Here is a 21524-nt window from a genome sequence, read left to right on the forward strand (position 1 = left end):
TAAAACTCACAACGTGGATTAACTCTGATAATGCTTAATGGGGTGGTTCCCCATTTAGCCACCAGTTGGTTAAACAGAAGTAATTGCAATTAACCCTATTAGGCTGGCCAAGGCCATTTTTTGGGGTGTTACAGTATGGCAACAGAGCATACGGTCTTGCCAACCGTAGCAAACAATTTAAGAATAGGCTGCAATACCCTAGGTATAAATCTTAAAAGATCCAGGTTTGTGATTATTGTTTTGTTGAGGTGCGTGCTAGAGTAACAACCTTCTTGATTGCTTAGTATATGGTTGAACTGGATCACCTGCTCTGTGATATAGGCACTTGATCTTGCTTTTACACTTAGATGCGCGATGAGTGCCGACGCTGGGCAACTATTCAAAAATGGCTAGCTGAGTACATGCCTTATGCACCGAGATACAAGCCTCGCCCCCATCAAACGTAAGATTTCAACCTGGCCCATTCAGAAGCAAAAGCCCCTATCATAGGATCAGAATCAACGAAGGGAAACACACACAGACTCTAAGGGCGGCCAAACATCGGCAAAGTGGAAACAATGCAGCGTTTCAGCGGTACGGGATTTTCCATCGGTCCCTGGAAAATATAACCCTTACCTTAGCGCGGGAAGGAAGCGCGAGATGCACACACATCTAACTCAGATAGCAGATGAGTACGCTAAGATGGAGCAAGAAGATATCCGACTATTGAAGGTAGGAGCCCTGCCAATTGGGTCTTACCAACAGAAGGCTGCTTTCCTCGCCAGCATTGACAAGGACTATGAAACGTTGGTCAAGGATGAAGAGGATCCGTCGGAAGAATCAACCAGAGAGTGCTAGACTTAGAAGTTGGGTAACTTTGGAATAGATAGGTTGCTAGGTAGTTAGACTACGCACTGTACGTAGTGGTATATTTTGTATTAGGAGTTCAGGTGTTTTTCCAAAATGAATTTCGAAAGAAAATGAATTTTACTCGTACCTCGAATTTCACAAAACCAACTTTTGTGCCAATTTCAGTCCCAAATTTGCAATTGATAATACGTTCCAATTTCAGTCCCAACTTTCATGCCAACTTTTGTACTCATAATCAATTGATAATACGTCCATCAAATTTGCAGTCACACGAGCATGAAACATAAAATGTAATTATCTTTAACAACAAGAAAAAGCTAGTCAAAATATCAGTAAAAAGAAAAGAGAAAAATATAGTCTGAGAAGAAATGCTATGCAGATCATATTAATGCTGGGAAAGTATATTGTCATCATAAAGTGTAACCTATCACCAAACATAATATTTAGTAACTAATTAACGTTAATAAACTAAAAAAGAAAAGAAAAATAAAATAAAATAGAAGCAAATCACGTTAATGCCCCTCCACATCTATTAATTATCTACACTTATAAACTTGGGATGGATCAGCGGCTAGCTGAACCACCGATCTGAGCTCATCCCAGCTTCCATTTGTGAAGAAATCATCTGCACTCGGGTTCCACAAGCTTGAGTAAGCCGATGGAAATGGAGCTTGAGCTGAAGAATTCAAGCGGCCAACAAAATAGTGGTTTCTTTCATGATCAACTTGTTGGATGAAGGGTTTGCTTTCATTTTGTTGGATGACTGAGTCTTCAAAGCTTATGTTGTCTGATTCAAAACTGCATGTTTTCAAGCATGAATCGGTTGGATTCAGTTTGGCGGCGGGTTCTTTCCAATTCGGGGAATACTTTTTATAGGATGGGATCCGTTTGAATATTCGGCAAAGTGTCCAAACTTCCTGCAAACCCGTTAAGAGAAAAAGATTTATAACAAAATAATTGTGCGTAAATATTTGAATTTTCTTTTCTTGGCAACCAAATGGCACGTTCATGTAAGAAAACAACATTTGAAGTTGTCTGCATGTGGTTAATTAGTCATACATACGGAAGCTCGAAAAGTAATAATGTTATTTAACTCCTATGTACTTTTTTCTGTTCAAGGAGCTTGATTCAGGGGTTCAACGGTTTGACTATATATCTAGCTCAAAGAGAGTTCGTGGGGCCAAAAAAAATGTAGACCATTTAAAAAGAATGCTAAACAAAATGTTATATATATATAGTGGTCTCTAGCTAACCCTATCTTTAGGTTTATGGATGTGCCTGAGACTGGCTTTTAGTCCTTCATGAATTTCATCTTTCCTAACACAGATTTCAGGGAAATCTAGTGATAAACTAATAAATGTTTTGGTAAGTGAAATTAAAAATGACAAACTAAAGTCCCCTATTTTACTAAGGTTCCCACCAAAATCAAGGCTCTTTATACTTAATTTGTCCAAAAAAAGAAGAGAAGCATGAAAGGCCTAATGAAAAATGAAAGGGACAAAAAAAAAAAACAAAATTAACCATATGGTTTATCAAATTTGTAATTAGCTAATTGTGGTATCAAGATAAACTTAAAGGTTCAATTCTAAGGTATGCAAAGACAAAAAAAAAAAAAAAAAACAAACAAACAAACAATTTACGCTCTCCAGTCAAATTTCGTCAACTGACTTCACAAATTATAGTAGTGTGACATGTTAGAGCCAACAAAATTGTGGCACGTGTCCTATTTAACTTAGTGTCACACTGATATAACCTGTTAAATTAGTTGATGAAATTTAACGGTAAGAAATAAATTATTTGTTGGAATACCTTAATGGCTTCTGAGTTATTTGATATCACATGAAACTAATTGTAAATCAAGTAAACTACACTGTCTGATTTTGCATTTTTCTCAAAATAAATGAGATATGAGAGCTTAGAGATAAAATAATAAAAATAGAAAGAGACATGTTCATTTTTTTTTTTTTTTTTATAAGGGAAAAAAGATACATGTTTGAGACCCTAAAACATTTCAAACCAAAGACATGTTGTAACATGCTTACTATTTATATTTCATTCCAAGTAAATCTAGGTTGTAGATCAAGCTATTTTTCAATTCAAAGTAAGTTTTATCAATTTACAATATATGAAGATGTATTCGGTTTTTTTATTTAATTTTTTTAAAAAAATCAAGATCTTTAAATGATGATGATTTGGATATTACTATCTTAATCTTGAAAATTTCATATATTATGTTGGATATTTTAATATTTGATGGTGTGGATTTGTATTCAGAATTAAAAGCACTCTAAGATGTAAAACTAATACTCCAATTGAAATTCTATATTATTAAAAAAGTTCAAATGTTTTCCAAATGCTTGCATCGTTCCTCATATATATATATATAACCATACTTAATAAAATCCTATTTCCAATCGACTAAATTACTATATATAGATATAATATGGATTAGCCACATTATCTATTGAGAACAATATAATAAGAAAAGTTAAACACAAAAATTTTATTGGCAATTTTGCATCTCAAAAAGCAAGATAAATAATTTCTAAGATTTTTTAATATTTTATAAGGATAATAAAGAAGAAAGAAGTGTGTATGCAAGGAATTCTTACAGCTTCTTGAGGAATATTGGTGGCATTAATGAGGTTGTTAGATTTGTCAAGATGATTTGGAGGAAGGCGAAACTCATGCATCATCCAATCAGTTTTGGTGCCTTTACCAGCACTCCCACGGTAGTAGACTAACGACTTCTTGAGGCCGATGCTTTGATGAGGTTCTTGGACTGAATATATTGCCTTGTCAATGCCTGTGGCCTTCCAAAATCCAGACCCTGTCACTCTGTTTGGTCTAATGCTGTTCCTGTACTTCCTCCCTCTTATGCAGAAGAAATACCACTCCTTCTCCCCCATGCTGCTCACTTCTTCATTGTAATTCAAAGATCATAACATATGAGTGAGAGGCAAGTCCATGATCCGTAAATATCACAATTCATTTCAAAATTAAGCTTAAACTATTAGAAAAATGGTTGATTTTATCATATTTAATTAAATATTCTAACACCCATCCCTTGCATGAGTTCAAACTCGTCATTAATATAAGTGAGATGCAACACGTATAATATGTAATTGAAATGAAAGGTGAATTACGGATACTAAGACTCGAACTCAGGACCTTTATCTCAAAAGTTTAAGTTTGATAGAAAATGATGAATTTAATAATTAATTTAATTGATATATTTACAATGAGTAATGTTAGAAAGAAGACTCTTGTCCTTCTTGTGTACTTCAAAATATGATGTGACTTTTAAAATTATTATTGGTGATTTTGATATTATTTTTAAATTTTGATTTATTGGTAATTTTAAAAGTCACATCACATTTGAGAGGATACAAGAAGGACAAAAGTTATCCTTCTAGCATTACTCAAACAAGAAAAACAAGCATTACTCAAACAAGAAAAACAGACTTACTTATATGTGAACACTTTTAATGTTATGTAGGCCCACAGATTATGTCTGTTTTCTTTTCTAAATTCATGTTAATGGATCGGAAAATGCAAAATTCAATCTATTTCTTTCTTTTTTGTTTTTTGTTTTCTCAATCCAAATCAATTTGCACGCAAGAAACTGAGGAGAGACTCGTTTTCTAGACACAATTCATACGCAAAAACTGAGGGGAGAATAGTCGAGGGGACCAAACAAGCTTTAAAAAGTCTAAGTGTTTCTATTAGGTGTCAAAAATATGTTCATACAGGTGTTCCAACACAAATAAAAAAGTCGGGATATCGCGCTCTTGGAAGGCTCTCTATGTATAGTCCTAGTCGACATCGTGGCAAAATATATATATATATATATATATATATATATATATATATATATATATATATATATATTAAGAGAGAAATAAAAAAATATTAGGATTATCTTAAGGATCTAGATTAATGACTCTTAGTCTTAGTCCGCCATCAAAAATCGATCACTTTCATCCAAACCGGAATTCAAAAATGAATTTAGTTCTTAGAGAATGTAATCATTAACTTTTAGCCAACTTTCCAAACGTGTTTTCTGAATTTTGTTTTCTGTTTTTCAAACTATCCAAACATAATTTTCAAAAGCTTTTACTTTTTATTTTTAAAATTTTAAAAACAAAAAAGGAATAAAACATAATATATAGCATAATTTTCTTAAATTTTTTCGAAAGTTTTTTCCAGTATTAATTTCATTTATTATTTCAAAAGATATGCTTAAAACATATAGACTATATGTACAAGAATATTGAATGTTTAGAAGGCAGCTGAGATGAAGGTAGGTGCAGTGCTGTTCAACTGCATGCTCTTCAGCAACCTCCAAGTGAAATTAATATTTTTAATGGTATTTTACGTAAATTAGGCCCTGTAAGATTACTCTCATACCACAAATAGATGAGAAAGTTGGATTTTTTTTTTTTTTTTTTTTTCTTTTTTTTTTAAGATGATGAGAAAGGTTTTTTGATTAAAGATTCCTAGTTTTCAAGCGTCTTATATATATATATATAAAGTTAATCACACATGCGATCACTATGATTTGGAAAAGTTCTTTTTCTAGAATCAGCATCTGAACTAGGGGAAGTAAGTAGCTCATAAATTACAAACACAAAAACATATATATATATATATATATATATATATATATATATATATTTTAAAGCATACGATCGAATACAAGAAAACTGATAAAATGAAGTAGTTATTACTTGGAAGATCCCATGGATCGTATTTGTAGATATCAACTTGTTTGATGAGCTCAATACTGATTGGTTTATTCTCCACCTTTCGCCGCAAATAAAACCCAATAAGTTCTTCATCTGTTGGATGAAATCGAAACCCTGGAAGCATCATTTCTTCATTATCCTTGTCGTCACTGCAGTTGTCTGAAGAACTCACCTTTGCCACCTCCATGATCTTCGCTCTCTCTCTCTCTCCCTCTCCCTATTCCTCAATTACAAGTGTGTCAAGGTAGAAGCTTCTTATATATATAATGTTTAAATTTCTAACTTGAGAACGGTGGCTGTTTTGGTCAAGTCAGGGATTTCGATTCTGAGTCTATATATAAAGCATGCCAAAAGAGTCTTGGAAGAAGTCTTCCATTTTGGCTGATATATTAATGACCTAATCAAACAAATTGAGCAAATGTTGATCCTCTTTTAGATCTTAAAAAAGATTGATTATTGATAAACAAGGAAGGTAAAAAAGCATGTGATCAGACCCTTTTGAAATTTACAAGTTTTTGTCATGAAAAGAACCATAAAAGTCCACTTTAGTGGGCAACACAGTTTGACTTAGATAGGCCTATTTACGCTCACACAGAGAAAAAGTCAAAGCAGAAGCTTTCAAAGACATGGACACATATATATGGTAGACTATATGTGATCTGTCTAGAAGCTCCATTTTATCAAAAAGTAATAATGCATCAAAAATTAAACTTTTGCCCTCCTTCATAGACTAGTTGTCAACTTGGAAAAACAATTAAGTTGACAACTATCTGATGTATAGTGTACGTCGCTATATTTATTCTGTTCTTACTTGACACTATCTCACTTCTCCTAGTTGCCATGCAAGCAATGCATATCCGCAAATAAGATTATTACTATCTTTTTTTTAAAAAAAAAAATTTATATTTTCTGATTAATAGTAAGATTTGAATCCAACGATCCTCCCCCAATCCGTACAGTTGGTGCTTTAGTACTACTCAGTCATAATTTTTACTTGGTGACTAGTGGCTAATGACTAGATTGAGTAGCTACTTTAGCTCAGCTGGGAAGCAATGATAGGTGGGACTTAAATGGTGAGAACCATGTGCGCCATTTTAATTCTAATTGAGTCATAGTTTGACACAGTTTTATCTATAGATATGAGTGAGACTCAAGATAATTTATAATAATTAGACATGAAAACACTTATTGCAGGACACGAATATATACATATGCCCCATATTCTTCACTTCTTTATTTCACGACGGCCATGTCATACGATTATTTTTATTTTATTATCCATTGACGTAAATTAGAGTCACACAATTATTCATTTTGCAAATCTTAGTTTAGAACATGGTATTGCATATACTCTTTCAAACGAAAGCAGCCTTAAGTACCTTGCTGTTCCAATCCATTCATTTCTCATTTTTATTTAAAAAATTCAGACTCATTTCTTCACATTTATATTACATCGACCTCATATCAACACATTCATTTCTCTCTCTCCTTTTTTCTCTCTAAAAAAGATTTGCCAAACACCTCTTGTTAATCGTTGTAAATGCTCTCAAAAGTGCAAATATTCAACATGTTAAAACGTCACCATGACATAAAAGTTGTACCAATGGAACTACGAGACTTAATAACTAAGCCTGTGTATGAGTGTGTAAATCTTGTCCATTAATCTTAATTAGGTTTCTAAGGCTCCGTTTACTTTGACGTAAAATGGTTTCCGTCGGAAAATATTTTCAGGAAAGTCATTTTCCCTGAAAATGTTTTCTATCGAAAACATTTTACGGTGTTTACCGTGCACACGGAAAATATATATATATATTTTTTTATATTTTTTTATATTTTTTTATATATATTTCTTCCAATAAGGTCTTTGTCGGGACCTGCACGGGACTTGTTCAAGACCCCGCAGGGACCTGCCCCGGACCCCGTTGGAACTTGACCCGGACCTCGCCGGGACCTACCCGGGACTTCACCGAGACCCGCCTAGGACTTGCCTAGGACCCCGCCGGCACCCGTCCAAGACTTGATCGGGACCTGACAGGGACCCGACCAGAACCTGACCGGGACTTGCCCGGGACTAGCCTCGGACCCGCCCGGGACCCCACCAGGACTTGACTGGAACCTGCTCAGGACCCCGCTGGGACTTGCTCAGGACCTGCTCGGGATTTGACTTGGACCCCGACGGGACTCGACCGGGCAAGTCCTGGGCGGGTGTTGGGCAGGTTCGGTCAAGTCTTGGGCGGGTCCTAGGCGGGTACCGCCAGGATCCCAGGCAAGTCCCAGGTGGATCCTGGGGGGGTCCGGGGGGGGGGGTCCTGAGCGAGTCCCGGTTAAGTTCAGGGCGGGTCCCGGGCAAGTCTCGGTCAAGTCCCAGGCGGGTCTCAGTCAAATCCTGGCAGGTCCTGGTCAAGTCCCAGCGGGTCCCGGTCAGGTCCCGAGCGAGTCCAGGGCGAGTCCCAAGCGGGTCCTCGGCAAGTCTCGGTCAAGTCTGGGCAGGTCCTGATAAAGTCCCAGACAGGTCCCTGGCGGGTCCCGATTAAGTCCAAGTCAGGTTCCGGGCGGGTCTCGATCAGGTCTAGGGGAGGTCCCAAGCAAGTCCTGATCAGGTCCCAGGCGAGTCTCGGTCAAGACCCAGGTAGGTCCCGGCGGGGTCGCGGATGGGTCCTAGGTGGGTCCGAGCAGGGTCCCGGGCGGGTCTCGGTCAAGTCCCTAGCTGGCCCCGATCAGGTCCTGGGTGAGTCCCAGGCAAATCCTGGTCTGGTCCCGGGCAGGTCCTGGTTAGGTTATGGGCGGGTCTCGGTCAACTCCCAAGCGGGTCCCGGTCAAGTCTTGGGCAGGTCCCGGCGGGGTCCCGGGCAGGTCTTGGGCGAGTCCCAGTCAAGTCCCGACGAGGTTCTGGGCGGGTCTTGGCACGGTTCATCGATTTAAGAATGAGATGCTAATAGTCGGAAATTGGTTTACAGTTTTTAAAATCGTAAACTATTTTCCAAAAATTAAAGAAGAATTTTCGGTCAAAAGGAAATTATTTTCCACTGACCACTATTTTACGTCGAAGCAAATACTGTAAAATGTGAAAATCATTTTCTTTTCTTTTTGAATAAAGGACTAATCTTATTCAAAACTTCTGCAAAGTTACAAAAACATCTAGAGCCAATAGACTCTAAATATCAAGAGCTCAAAGGGGCTCTAAACCAACAAGAGCAGCTTGCTCTAAACCAACTACATCACGAATAAAATCCGGGACTTCTTCCATCCAAACTCTCGCCACCCCCGTGGAAACTCCTTCCCTCGCCAAAGCATGAGCTGCTTCATTAGCCTCTCTCCGGACATGTTCCACACTCCATCTCATAAAACTCGGCAAAACAGTGTGAATGTCCTCAATGATTTGTCCAAAACTGTACCATTTTAATCCTCCTTTAATAGCTTGAACCACAGTTTTGGAATCTCCTTCCAGCATAATATTCTGGAAACCCAGATCACGGCAAAATTCCACCGCATGAAGAGCACCCATCGCCTCTGCAATTGTGGGTTCCGGACAGCCAATCAATGTTGAACTGGAAGCTGCATATACCATCCCCTTATAATCCCTAATAATTATACCCACACCAAAATTCCTTGAACCAGCTTTCACCGACACATCCCAATTAGTCTTGTACGTGCCATATGTCGGTGCAGTCCATCGAATTTGAGGAGTAGTGATGCTGTGTTTTGCAGCGTCCACGTCCCCCTGCTTCTCAAGTGAATTTTCCCATGCTTTCCATTGTGACTCAACTTCCTGTGCTATTCTCACTGGATGCTTGAAATTTCCACCATGAAGGACTTCATTTCTTCTTTTCCAAATTGCCCGTGCAGTACAAGCAAAAAGTCCCATCTCCTCCATATTACTCCTCTGAGATATATAGTCAAAAATTTCCAAAAATCCTTCCTTAGTGCAACCACTTTTCTGAATGGAACGTATACTGTTGCTCCAGACATCTTGAGTTGCAGGACAATGCCATAAAGCATGAGCAGTTGTTTCACCTTCTCTAGTGCAGAAACTACACGATGCATCCTCTAGCACTCCTCTTTGTTTAAGATTTAATTTAGTGGGAAGAATATTGCTACAAGCCCTCCAAATAAAGATCTTTGTGGCATTGGGCACCCTTAAGTCCCATATGGTCTTCCAGATAGAAATTTTCCGCATTGGTTGTGATCCTTCGCCGCTGTTTGCTGCATTTCGCTCGAGCTCTAGGTGATATGCATTTCTCACCGAGAACTCTCCAGAACTTGTATATTTCCATATCAACCTATCTTGCTTGTTGTATCTGCTCAATGGTAGTCCGCTTATCTCATCTGCTTCTTCCTCCCAAAATACCTCCTTAATAAGAGGAATATTCCATCTTAAGGAAGTTGGGTCCATCAACTCACTAACCTTTGCATCTTTTGGTAGGATTCGGCAGGGAGATTGTATAGAGTAAGAGGAGGGTTTGGGGATCCATTTGTCCCCCCAAATTGACACCGACTTTCCATTCCCAATGCGCCAAATCAACCCTGCAAAAAACAAATCCTTCGCCGCAAGAATGCTCCTCCAAGCCAGAGACGGTCTACTCCCTACTTTTGCCTCTTGTAAAGACCCTCTTGGGTAATATTTGGCCTTTAGGATCTTAGAAGCCAAGCTGTCCGGCTGATTTAATAACCTCCATAACTGTTTTGCAAGGAGTGCCTTATTGAATGCATGAAGATCTCGGAATCCCAATCCCCCTTGAGACTTTGCTCGGCCCATTTTTTCCCAGCTCATCCAATGTATTTTCTTTTCATTCGCCTTATTCCCCCACCAGAATTTTTGCATGATGCCATTTATCTCTCTACATAGGGCTTTTGGGAGCAAAAAAATACCCATACTATATGTGGGGATAGCTTGGACCACGGCTTTTAGTAAAGTCTCTTTTCCGGCTTGCGAGAGTAGCTTCACCTTCCAATCCGTCACCTTTTTCCTTACTCTGTCAGATAGATTCTGGAATTCTCCAATTCGAGACTTCCCCACTAGAGCTGGAAGCCCCAAATATTTGTCATACCGCTGTGTGATTGGCACCCTTGACAGACGAATGATAAGCTCTTGAACATCACGTCGAGTATTACGACTGAAGAAAATCGACGTTTTATCTCTATTCAACCTCTGACCCGACGCTTTTTCATAAACTTCCAGAATATTTGTTAATCGTTGCCAATCCTGTGCCGTGGCTTTACAAAAAATCAGACTGTCGTCCGCAAAAAACAAGTGATTTAAACGGGGACCTCTTGGTGATGTCGGGACTCCTCGAAGGCTCCCGGTTTGTTCGGCAAGAATAAGTTGGGAGCTTAAGGCCTCAGCATATAAAATAAACAGGTATGGAGAAAGGGGGTCACCTTGTCGAATACCTCGTGTGGGTTGAATCAAACCTTCCGGGTTTCCATTAATGATGATTGAATACCTCACCATGGAAATGCACCTCATAACAAGCCCAATCCACTTCTCACCAAACCCCATTTTCTGCATGACCCCCTTTAAAAAGCACCATTCCAGCCGATCGTAAGCCTTGCTCATATCTAGTTTCAGTGCCATATATCCGACTTTCCCCCACATCCTGGAATGCATGGAATGCATGGTTTTATACGCCGCTAGCACATTATCCGAACTAAGTCTTCCCGGAATAAACGCGCTTTGGTTGGGGGAGATAATTTCATGGAGAATCACCTTCAATCTGTTAGCCATTGTCTTTGAAATAATTTTATATAACACGTTGCAAAGACTAATAGGTCTAAAATCAGAGACCTTTGAGGGATTATTTTTCTTGGGAATCAATGCAATGTGGGTAAAATTAACATCATCACCAATATTACCCGAATTGAAAAAATTCTTAACAACTTTACATACCTCCTCCCCAATGATAGCCCAATTATCATGGTAAAAACAAGCAGGCAAACCGTCCGGCCCTGGAGCTTTTTGGCCACCCATCTGTGTGATAGAGCCGCAGATTTCCTCCGCTGTGATCTCCTTCTCCAGTTGCTCATTCATGGTCTGAGTGACTCTCCTTTCCATACCCGCTAAGCACTCCCATACGCCACTCGGACTGGATGAAGAAAAAATATTTTGAAAATAACTCGTGAAAGCACTTGTAATATCTTCATTTGATGAGCATACATGCCCCTCTTCATTTTCAATACGAGTAATCTTGTTCACCCGACGCCTTTGGTTGACACTAGCATGAAAGAACTTCGTATTTTTATCTCCATATTGCAGCCAATGTTCCTTAGCCCGCTGTCTCCAATGCATTTCCTCCTTTTCAATAAGATCGTTCACCTCTTGCTGCACCATAGTAATTTTTTCCCCCTCCGGTTGAGTCTCCACCATCTGCAAAACCTTCAATTGCTACGTTTTCTCCTGGATTTGTTTTTCGACCTGCCCCTTCTCCTTAATTTGCCATTTTTGAATCACCTTTTTGCACCTCTCCACCTTAGCCGAGAATGATTGCCACGGATTGGAGACATAATTTCTATCCCTCCACACTGATTTAATAATGGTATTATGGCTGTTTTGTTTCCCCCACCGAGCAACATAGAAAAAAACGTTTCTTCATTCTTCTTTTATCATATGAAGTTTTATGAAGTTGTACAAAAAGTGGAGCATGATCCGAAGTTCTATTTGCCATTACCTCTACACCATAATTTTGAAAAAAAGAAATCCAAGCATGGTTAGCAATGGCTCTATCTAGTCTCTCCAAAATACATTGTCCATCCTCCCTCTTATTACACCAAGTAAATTTTGGACCCACAAAACCCAAATCATGGAGTTGGCACCGGTCCATGGTTTGTTGAAAATCCCGTATCTGCCACTGAGGCCGTTTATTAGCACCCGACTTCTCCGAATCTTCCAAAATTTCGTTAAAATCCCCAACACACATCCATGCATGACAAGACAATGACTGTAGGTGCCTGAGTAGATCCCATGATTCTTTTCGTTTTGACGCTTCTGGGTGCCCATAAAAGCCGGTAAGAGTCCATTCTTGTGTCCCATCTACCCCCTTTATTTTTGCGTTAATATGACGCCGACTGTAATTTTGTATTTCCACCGTTCCATCATTATTCCAAAAAAGAGCTAATCCACCACTCTTTCCAATACAATCAACTACAAATACATAATCAAAGCCCAATTTATACTTCACACATTCCACCCGAGTAGCAGTTAGTTTGGTTTCCATGAGAAAAACCAAACTGGGTTTCTTTTCTTTTACTATGCGGCAAAGGTCACGAACTGTCCGGAGGTTCTCAAGCCCCCGGCAGTTCCAACTAAGGATAATCATGGCACTTGGCGGGGCTGTACAACAGCCACCGCCACCAATTTTTCTGAAGTGAAAATCATTTTCTAAAAACCATTTTACGTCAAAATAAACAAAGCCTAAGACTTAAATTTCTCGTTGGCCATGTCACGTCAGTACCTCTTCTTCTAACTTGACATGGCCGTCGTGAGAGTGACAAGAGGAGGAAAATGAGCGCTTAAATTAAATGATGTAATTAGAAAATAAAAATAAAAGTTAAATGATCGATATTAAGTTCATGGAACCAACAGCAATATATACGGCATGATGCTGTCTTAATCCGAAGGTCTTCACATTTGTAGTACATGTGTACGTACGTTGCAAATAATACATAGTACATTATTAATGGGTAAAATTTTCCAAGCCAAGTTGCACTATGACCAAAAATCAAACGGACATTTACTTACCTACCAAAGAAAGTGTCTTCTTTTCTTTTCTTTTCATTTTTCTTTTAATTTTTCTTTTAATTTTTTTATTTTTTTTTTATTTTTTATTGTAAGTAATCTACCAAAGAAAGTGTCAAAGCATTAAAGTTTGGCAAAAATCAAAGTTTAACCAAATAAGTAAGGCAATCTAGCCGGTTCCCTTACTTTCCACCTAAGAAATTAAATGCATGTTTGGTAATAATTTCTTCTTATTTTTTTTTAAAAAAGATAACCTAATTTTTTTTATATTATAATAAATAATTGTTCACTTTTCTTTTACAAATTTTTTTTTTCCTATTTTATATCGCATCAATCAATTAATCATTTCTCATTTATCCTCTCAAAACTCTTTGTTAAGCATACTCCAGCTACTTCTTTTCATAATTAATTCAATTTTGTTTGCAAGATATATACCTTTCTCGAGTTTTTTTTTTTTTTTTATCTTTATTTTTTTACTTTTAAATTTTTAAAGAGCCTAATTAATGGCCTAGCGTCTTGGAGGTCGTGCCACTTCAAAAGTTTTTCAAAGAATTTTATTTTGCTCTTGACTAATTAATGTTCGGTCCATACATGTGTTCTTGACTTTCAACAATATTGTTCCCACACAAAAGTTTTTTAAAAATTTATTCAGTAAAAAGTTGAAACAAAACAAAGAGTGATCACTTTTTTTTTTCGGTAAAAGTTATTAAATAATTTTTTTGAAATATATATTGGATGATAATTTTAGATTGCGACGTTTATTCTATTTTTAATTCAACTTCGTAATAATAATTTTTTTAGCTGCCTAATGTGTATGTATACAACACTCCCACCAAATTTTCGCGTAATTAAACAAATGGTCAGAACATAATTTAGAAAATATATAAATATGCGAACTCTATAATTAAGATGTTCAGATTGCTCATAAAGAAAAAGAAAATAAAACTAAAAACGTCAACATTGCATAAAAATGAAAGACAATAAAGGAGCCGACCAAGTAATTTGACGACGTCGTTGTGGGTCTCACAAAAGCCATGACTTTCGGGGCTCTTGGGGCTGGGGTTGGGCCCGCAATTACTTTTTTTATTTCCACAGCTTACCTTAAGGACTCTCGGTGGTATAAAAAATAATTTATAGATATTTAATGTAGACCAAAATAATTATTTTTTCCCGAAGTGCTTTAAAATGAGAAAGGTTTTAAAAAATTTGCTATAGTAAACTTTTAAGATTTTTTAGTTTTTTAAGTTTTTTTCTCCCTCCTCTCTCCTCTTTCTCTTCCTTCTCTCAATTTGAAAATTAATATTTAAATAAAAATAAAGAATATAATAAAAAAATATGTTAGAGTGTGTATAAAAAAATTGTAGGTAAAATAAAAATTTGTACTTTCTCACTAATTATTTTAATTAATATTCCCTAAAATACTGTTAATCTGGGTGCTAACTAATGTCTTCATTAAGACTAAATTGATTCGAATCCCCCTCCGACCTCTTGTGCGGACATATCAAAAAAAAAAAAAAGACTGAATTGAGTAATGCTACAAGTTTTTCTTATATCTCTCTTGAGTCCTTTTAAAAAATGATATGACTATTAAAATCATCATTAAATTTAAGATCGATCATTATTAAATTTTGATCAAATAATAATTTTAATAGTCACATTATTTTACGAGAAACTTCTAGAATTGTCTCCAAGAAGTAGCTCAATCGGTTGGAACCACGCCTAATGAAATATAGATCACTTGTTCGAATCTTCCTCCCCTCTTATGCGAACATGTCAAAAAAATAAAATAAAATAAAAAAATCTTCTAGAATTAAATTAGCATGTTACTAAGATAACATAATCACTCGCCCCCTTTGCCTCTTTTATTAGAAAAAAGTAGAGGCACATCAATTTATAATAAAGACAAAAAAGGGACGTTGGAAAACTACAATGACAAGGTCCTTTAAGTCAACAGCTGGGTTTTTTGACCGGAAAAATTAATGTTTTTTTTAAATAACCAAGCAACCTTTGATCAGAACCACAAAGTGAGTCAACCAGGAAACTTTCAAGGCCCGAGTTTGCGCTATGTTTTTTAGTGGACATCAAGATCAATACGTATGCCCTGGAAAGAAAACAAAATCAAAACCAATGCACAAGAAATATGGCTGGGATTTGGGATAAGAATTCTCTATTAATTTTTAAATAATTGTAAATTTTAAAGTTACATGAATTCATGCGGTTTCTTGCATCAAACGGCTTGAAAAAATAAAATAAAATAAAATTTATTAAGAAATTGATAAAATATCGTTCAAAATAACGGAAAACTTGATCGAACAATTTTTTTTTTTTTTTTTTTTTTGTAATGTTTTTTCTAACACGATCGAGCTGTATGAACATGAGATGTAAAATTTTCAGTAAGCTGAAACATGTTTTTCCAAAATAATAAATGCTTTAAACGTGAAGCTTTTAAAATGTGGTCCATACAAAGAAGAAGAATGTATGCATTTCAAACCTCAAAGAGATAGAGATGATAATGGCCAAACAAAATTTCAGGTCAACCATGTAAGGAAAGGAATCATTTTCCTTTGTTTTTGTTTTTTTTCAAAGAAATGAAGAAAAGTCTAAGTCCTTGATTTGATAAAATTTGTTTAGTCTAAGGGGAAATTTGTTGGGTCTTGGAGAACCTTCTTCTCAGAGACAAACAAAGAATCAGCTTCTCTCTTCCTTTTCTATGCGCTTCTAACAACTAATGGTCCTCAAATCAAACAGAAATTTCCTTTACACAGGGTTGGGTTTGAGGAATTTTTTTTCAACTCAACTTATAAAACAGCTGTCTGATAGTTTTATAGATTAGATTGGAGAAAGTTCAACTCAATTTGAAGGAAATTTATGTTCATCCTGAAACAAGTTATTAATCCCACTTTGGCGCCATCTTATCTCGCTAAGGCTGCATACTAATTGTATGTCCTAAAACAATCTATTAATTGGTGCAATATTATCTCCTATATATCAGATAACAACCTCACACACCAAAAATCTCTCCAAAATTGACTTTATATTCCCTGACAAGAAAGCCAGTTGGAGGCTCTTGGAGCCCTAAGCTTAGGGAAAGCAGGAACACTGACCTAATATATAGAGGGCGAGAGATCCCTCCTTCGATCATGCAAAGACTCCAAGAAATTTCACTGACCCTCAAGCAACCACATCCATTCACTACCACGCCCACATACACACTCTTATTGCCTTTATCTAGTTTAATTTTACTCTCTTAGAGAGGGCATTTTCTAATTTGGATGTCGGAGTGCCCTTGGTACTTTGGAATCGATGAGCTTCTGACAATTTATCGCTTGTTTTGCAAGAGGAGCTTTGTTGCCGACCCGACCTTTTGAAATCTGCTTTAATAATTTGCGAAGGATTAAAGTAATTTATATATAATTTAGTAGTTCAAAGTTTATTATTTTCTTATCCTTATAGAAAATTCTCTATCATCACCAAAGGAAGTGCTATGTTACATATGTAATCCAAAATGATTAATTAGTTAAAGTTATAATTAAACTCGTTAGAATCACTTATATAATTCAATCACATAGGGTTCTTTTGGGTTTGTGGTTTCAAAAAGTGCAATTAAAAGTAACGATTTTAAAATATGGGATTTGAAAACGTGTTTTTTAAAAATGCAGTTAAAATATTTGGTAAAATCGCAGTTTGGCCTTGAAAATCATAATTTAGCGTTTAAAATTATGTGTTTTCTGCATTTTCAAATCGCAAATTTTTAGAAACGTAATGCCAAATTATTCATTTTTTACAATTTGGTTTAAAATCACACTTCTTATCTTTGAAATTGCAGTGTGAAAATTATCGTGACCTATACATTATCTTTACAATTCATCCACGTAACGTGAGACTTGCCCGGAAAGGAGAAAAAAAAAAAAAAAAAAAAAAAAAATCTAACATGAGACTTGACTTTTCGGGGGTGTCATAATCTTAAAGAAAATCATGTCATTGATATTTTGTACCATTAGAAGGGATATGCATTGGTCCTTGTTTGGGTTGGGAACACAACAAAAATGGTAAAAGACTTTTTGCTAGTAGACAATTAAACGCCATTTTTGTAGAAATTAATGCCATACGAAACTTTCATACTATACTGATAATTCAATAAATCATAAAGGCTAAAAGTATTTATAGGAAATGAGATTATAGTCGAACATATTGGATTGAAATTTTCTTGCCCATGACAGATATTGTAGAAAATCTATATATGCATGCCCAGCAATTGCGTGTACTTTTTTTATTTTTTGACTGTAATATGTCTATAAAAGCTCACCAATATTGAATATAATCTTGATAAAAAAAAAATGGTGAATATCATAGAAAATTTTGAGGAAGAATTTTATCAATGCTTGACTGTAAATTTTGTTTCTTTCCTTCTTTTTTATTAAGTGTGGATAATTTTACCTATTCTCAAATATATGATGATATATGTAGATCAAAAATATTTTTCTAGGACAATTTGGAAATATATATATATACCATGGAGGAACAAGCTACACCTATTGAAGTGAGGAGAAACAAAACTGCAAAAAAAAAAATGTCATTTCACATTTTTTTGGGACAATTTTGCCCTTCCATTTTAAAGGATCGACTCTTCTCTAATTCATTGAATTAAATGAATTAGAGTGTTAGAATATACGGAAAATATGGAAAATATAATATTTTCCGTTTATTCTAACAAAGAGGATCAAAAATCTCTTAACCATACATAATTTTTTTAGACACCTTTTAAAAGAGTAGGCAATTGGTAAAACATTAAATGAATAAATAAATAGGTCAAATCCTCTCAATTTCAAGTTCATAATCTAGATTAGACTTTACAATATCTTACAATATATGTATATAATACAACGTCACGTTAAAAATTTTAAATATCGTGGCAACATCACGTAAACTACTAATTAATACTATGTTAGTAAGCATGCGTAGAACTTGATGGCCATATAAAGAAATTAAAGCTGACAAATGGAGAAAATACGTGCATTGTTGAGATCACCATGGAAGAATTATCTCAACATTATGGTGCCTTGTTTCCATGACCAAAACTAAAAATGTCTCATGTGGGTATTTTTCTTTTTTCTTTTTTTTTTGGGATAAATATTCTCACGTGGGTATTGTTAAGCAAAGACGAAAGAATTGCATGTATATAATTGCAGATAATAATAATAATTTTTTTTTTCCAAGCATGCATTATGAGAATTCCTTGTACATGGAGAATAACCAAAACATGGCAAAGGGAGAGGCCTTGGAATATTAGTGAGTTTGGCCAAACTAATTTAGTATTAATGGGAAAAGTCAAAGTTCTTGCATCTCTCTCTCTCTCTCTCTTATGCGTGCAAGAAAGCAAAAAATTCTGTGGAATTAAACTCTTGGGCATGCATTGGCCATATAATTCAAGAAAACATCATTATTATACAATGACTTCAACCATAATATAAGTTTGTATTCTACCTTTCATCACTTCCTGCTTTCAGCCATGGCCCAATTTGACGTACTGTTGGAGCAAATTTTCTGATTTTGGAAGATGCCGATAAATTGTTGATACAATGACCGCACACTAAATATTCGGCTTAAGAGCACTGCAAGAAAGAAAGAAAAAAAAAAAAAAAAAAAAGATCTAGAGAAACTCATTGGGAGACCAGCAAGGACAACCTTTAATGCTTAAGTCAATGGAAAAAAGGCAAAGATGCAGAGTGTAGGCTAAAAATCAGAATGAGCGTACCTAGAGTAATGAGTATACCCTCTATTTATAAAATTCTCCTGAAAGGGTCGGGGTAGTTGAAATATGATTCAACATCATCACAAGGGAATTTAGAGGAGTTGGTCCAAGTGGGTGTGTGTGGCTCACTGTGGCACAATGGTGGTGTACTTCTTGAAAATGGTTGGATTCGGGTCGGATCCCATCGGCATCAACACATCTGACGGGCCTAGCTAAATTAATCCATTATTGATAAGGGGTGGCCCAAGTCCATAAGGATCACCATCTGTTGGGCTCAAAGGGCCCTAGGTAACCAAGTACTACAAATACATTAATAAGTCTTTTTTTAAGATAATATTGTTCCTACTAGTTCTGATTAATTGAAGCCACAATTTCTTTCTTCTTTTTTTTTTTTTTTTTTTTTTTTTTAAATATGATTGTAAAAAATGTGCAAGAACAATATATTAATATAAAGGGATGGCATATCTTTACTAAACAAACTCTTGTAGCTTACCATTGTGGTTGGTTCAATTCTATACACTCCTCTATTTAAAGCCTCCAAGTGCTTTCAATTGCAACCATATTTATCCTTCATCTCAAACTTAATAATGATTTTAAAAGCTACATTACTTATGAAGGATAAAAGTCTCACTTATAACATTACTCGCATTGAATTTGGGATAGATTATAATTGGATGTTAATCCAATAACAATTTTAAAGGCCACATCAGATTTAAGAGATAAAATGATGGTGTATAGCATTACTCAGATTCGCAAACAATGCTTTTCAAGGATAGAGATTTTTAGTATTTTTGTTATCTGAATTGTTAGCAATCCAGACAATAAATATGAGAAAGTTCTTATGAGACTCATTTGCCTGAGCAAGTCTTTGGCAGCCCGCCCACTTATTGGACACGTGGACCTTATAATAGCAGTTCTGTCATATTTGCTGCCTAAATTGCAAGTATATTGCCGAGGATCTGAATCCACCTTTTGATTACTATGTTGAATCTATCCTCCGCTGGCTACTTAGTACAGTTGAACTAATTATTTGATGAATTTTCTTCTTTTTTTCTCTAATTCCTGCTTCAATAATAAGGCCTAATTTAAGAGCCAAGCTTATGTTGGAGCTACCTTTCCATGTAAAACGGCTTATTCTTGAATGTAAATTTCAGAACACGTGGCCGCGTGGAGAAGAAATGGAGATTTCTTAGCAACCAAACAAGGCATAAAATCAAATGAAGGTAGTTGGATGAATGGTATTGAAATTTCTTAGCAATAATTGAGGATTCTCGATATGGTTCCTCAACTGAACGTTGACTTGAAGAAACAAAACATCAAAATCATGAATAACTTCTTTCACATGCAAGAAACTTGACAAGGTTTTAAGATATTTAGTGTTGTTAGCAAAACATATATAAATATCCACCTCTAAAAAGTAAGACAAACTGTGTGAACACCTTCAGAGTCTTTTTCCTCGAGAAGAATCTCTCCCAAAGGACAACTTTTCCCACTTCTGCAACTTTCCACAAGCATTTGCACCAAACATTTGCGGAAATAACTACCTAAATTCTCTACAACATCATATATCGCTATCAAATTACTATCGTGTATCGTTATCATTGACTTCCTATTGAGAAAAATAATATTACTCTTCACACTCATTTTTCACATTGATTTCGCACACGGCAAACATTGTACACTTTAAAAAAAAAAGGTCTACTTAAGATACGTTAGATCAAACAGTATGATAAATAAGAGTTAAGAGTAGTATTACTTAATTAGAGCACAATTTTCTGCTTGATATCCGTCTTGAGCACAATTAAAACCATATATAATCACATTTCATGTACATACTATAACAGATTTACCTTCTAAAATGGCACTAAATGAGTATTGCCCATTTTTATTTCCAATGTTAAAGGAAGAGATTTGATACGTTACTTGATGATTCTGCTCCACCGGTCCAACAAAACCCAATTCTACTAGGCATCATGTAAACCGGTTCACATTTGCATAAAATAAATCAGTTCAGATAAATAAAAATTGAGTTAATCGTAACCTTTCATATGATAAGTGAAGCTTAATATGATGTCCATCAAAAATATTCCTGATAATTACTCGTCGAGGTGTTTGGATCTGATTATAAACATTATATAGAACTTATCAATGAAAACCGACTTACTTGACTTACATTGAGAAAGTACCCAAGAACTTATATAAACCGCAGATTGGAACGTCTTTTATAGGACCTACTGCCTACTGCCTACTGCTTGGGCTTTTCTACCTTGGCCTACACTGATAAACTTTCCACTTTTGGATATATGGTCGAGCTAATGCCTCAATGACGTAGCATCATGGTAGGAAAGCAATGCACCACGCATTATTTGAATTAGAGAGGAGTCGGTCCTTTAAAATGGGACGACAAAATTATCTTAAAAAAATATATCAGATGACAATTTTA

The 21524-nt window shown here is 35.8% G+C and overlaps 1 protein-coding gene across 2 annotated transcripts; it reads right to left on the reverse strand.

Moving 5' to 3' along the window:
• Window positions 1-1220: 1220 nt before the first annotated feature.
• On the reverse strand, window positions 1221-5871 carry LOC132182764 (transcription factor JUNGBRUNNEN 1). 2 transcript variants are annotated; one of them, XM_059596102.2, is made up of 3 exons: window positions 5580-5871; window positions 3462-3766; window positions 1221-1766 (listed from the first exon to the last, which is right to left on the reverse strand). In XM_059596102.2, the coding sequence occupies exons 1-3, from the start codon at window positions 5782-5784 to the stop codon at window positions 1386-1388; spliced, it is 891 nt and encodes a 296-aa protein (XP_059452085.2). In that variant the 5' UTR covers window positions 5785-5871; the 3' UTR covers window positions 1221-1385. The 2 variants fall into 2 exon arrangements, with proteins under 2 accessions (XP_059452085.2, XP_059452084.2); XM_059596101.2 differs by having other exon boundaries at window positions 3462-3769; window positions 5580-5868.
• Between the last annotated feature and the right edge of the window lie 15653 nt (window positions 5872-21524).

Source organism: Corylus avellana, chromosome 5 (genome assembly GCF_965113065.1).
Source record: "Corylus avellana chromosome 5, dhCorAvel1.hap1.2, whole genome shotgun sequence".
In the NCBI taxonomy this organism is placed as follows: domain Eukaryota; kingdom Viridiplantae; phylum Streptophyta; class Magnoliopsida; order Fagales; family Betulaceae; genus Corylus; species Corylus avellana.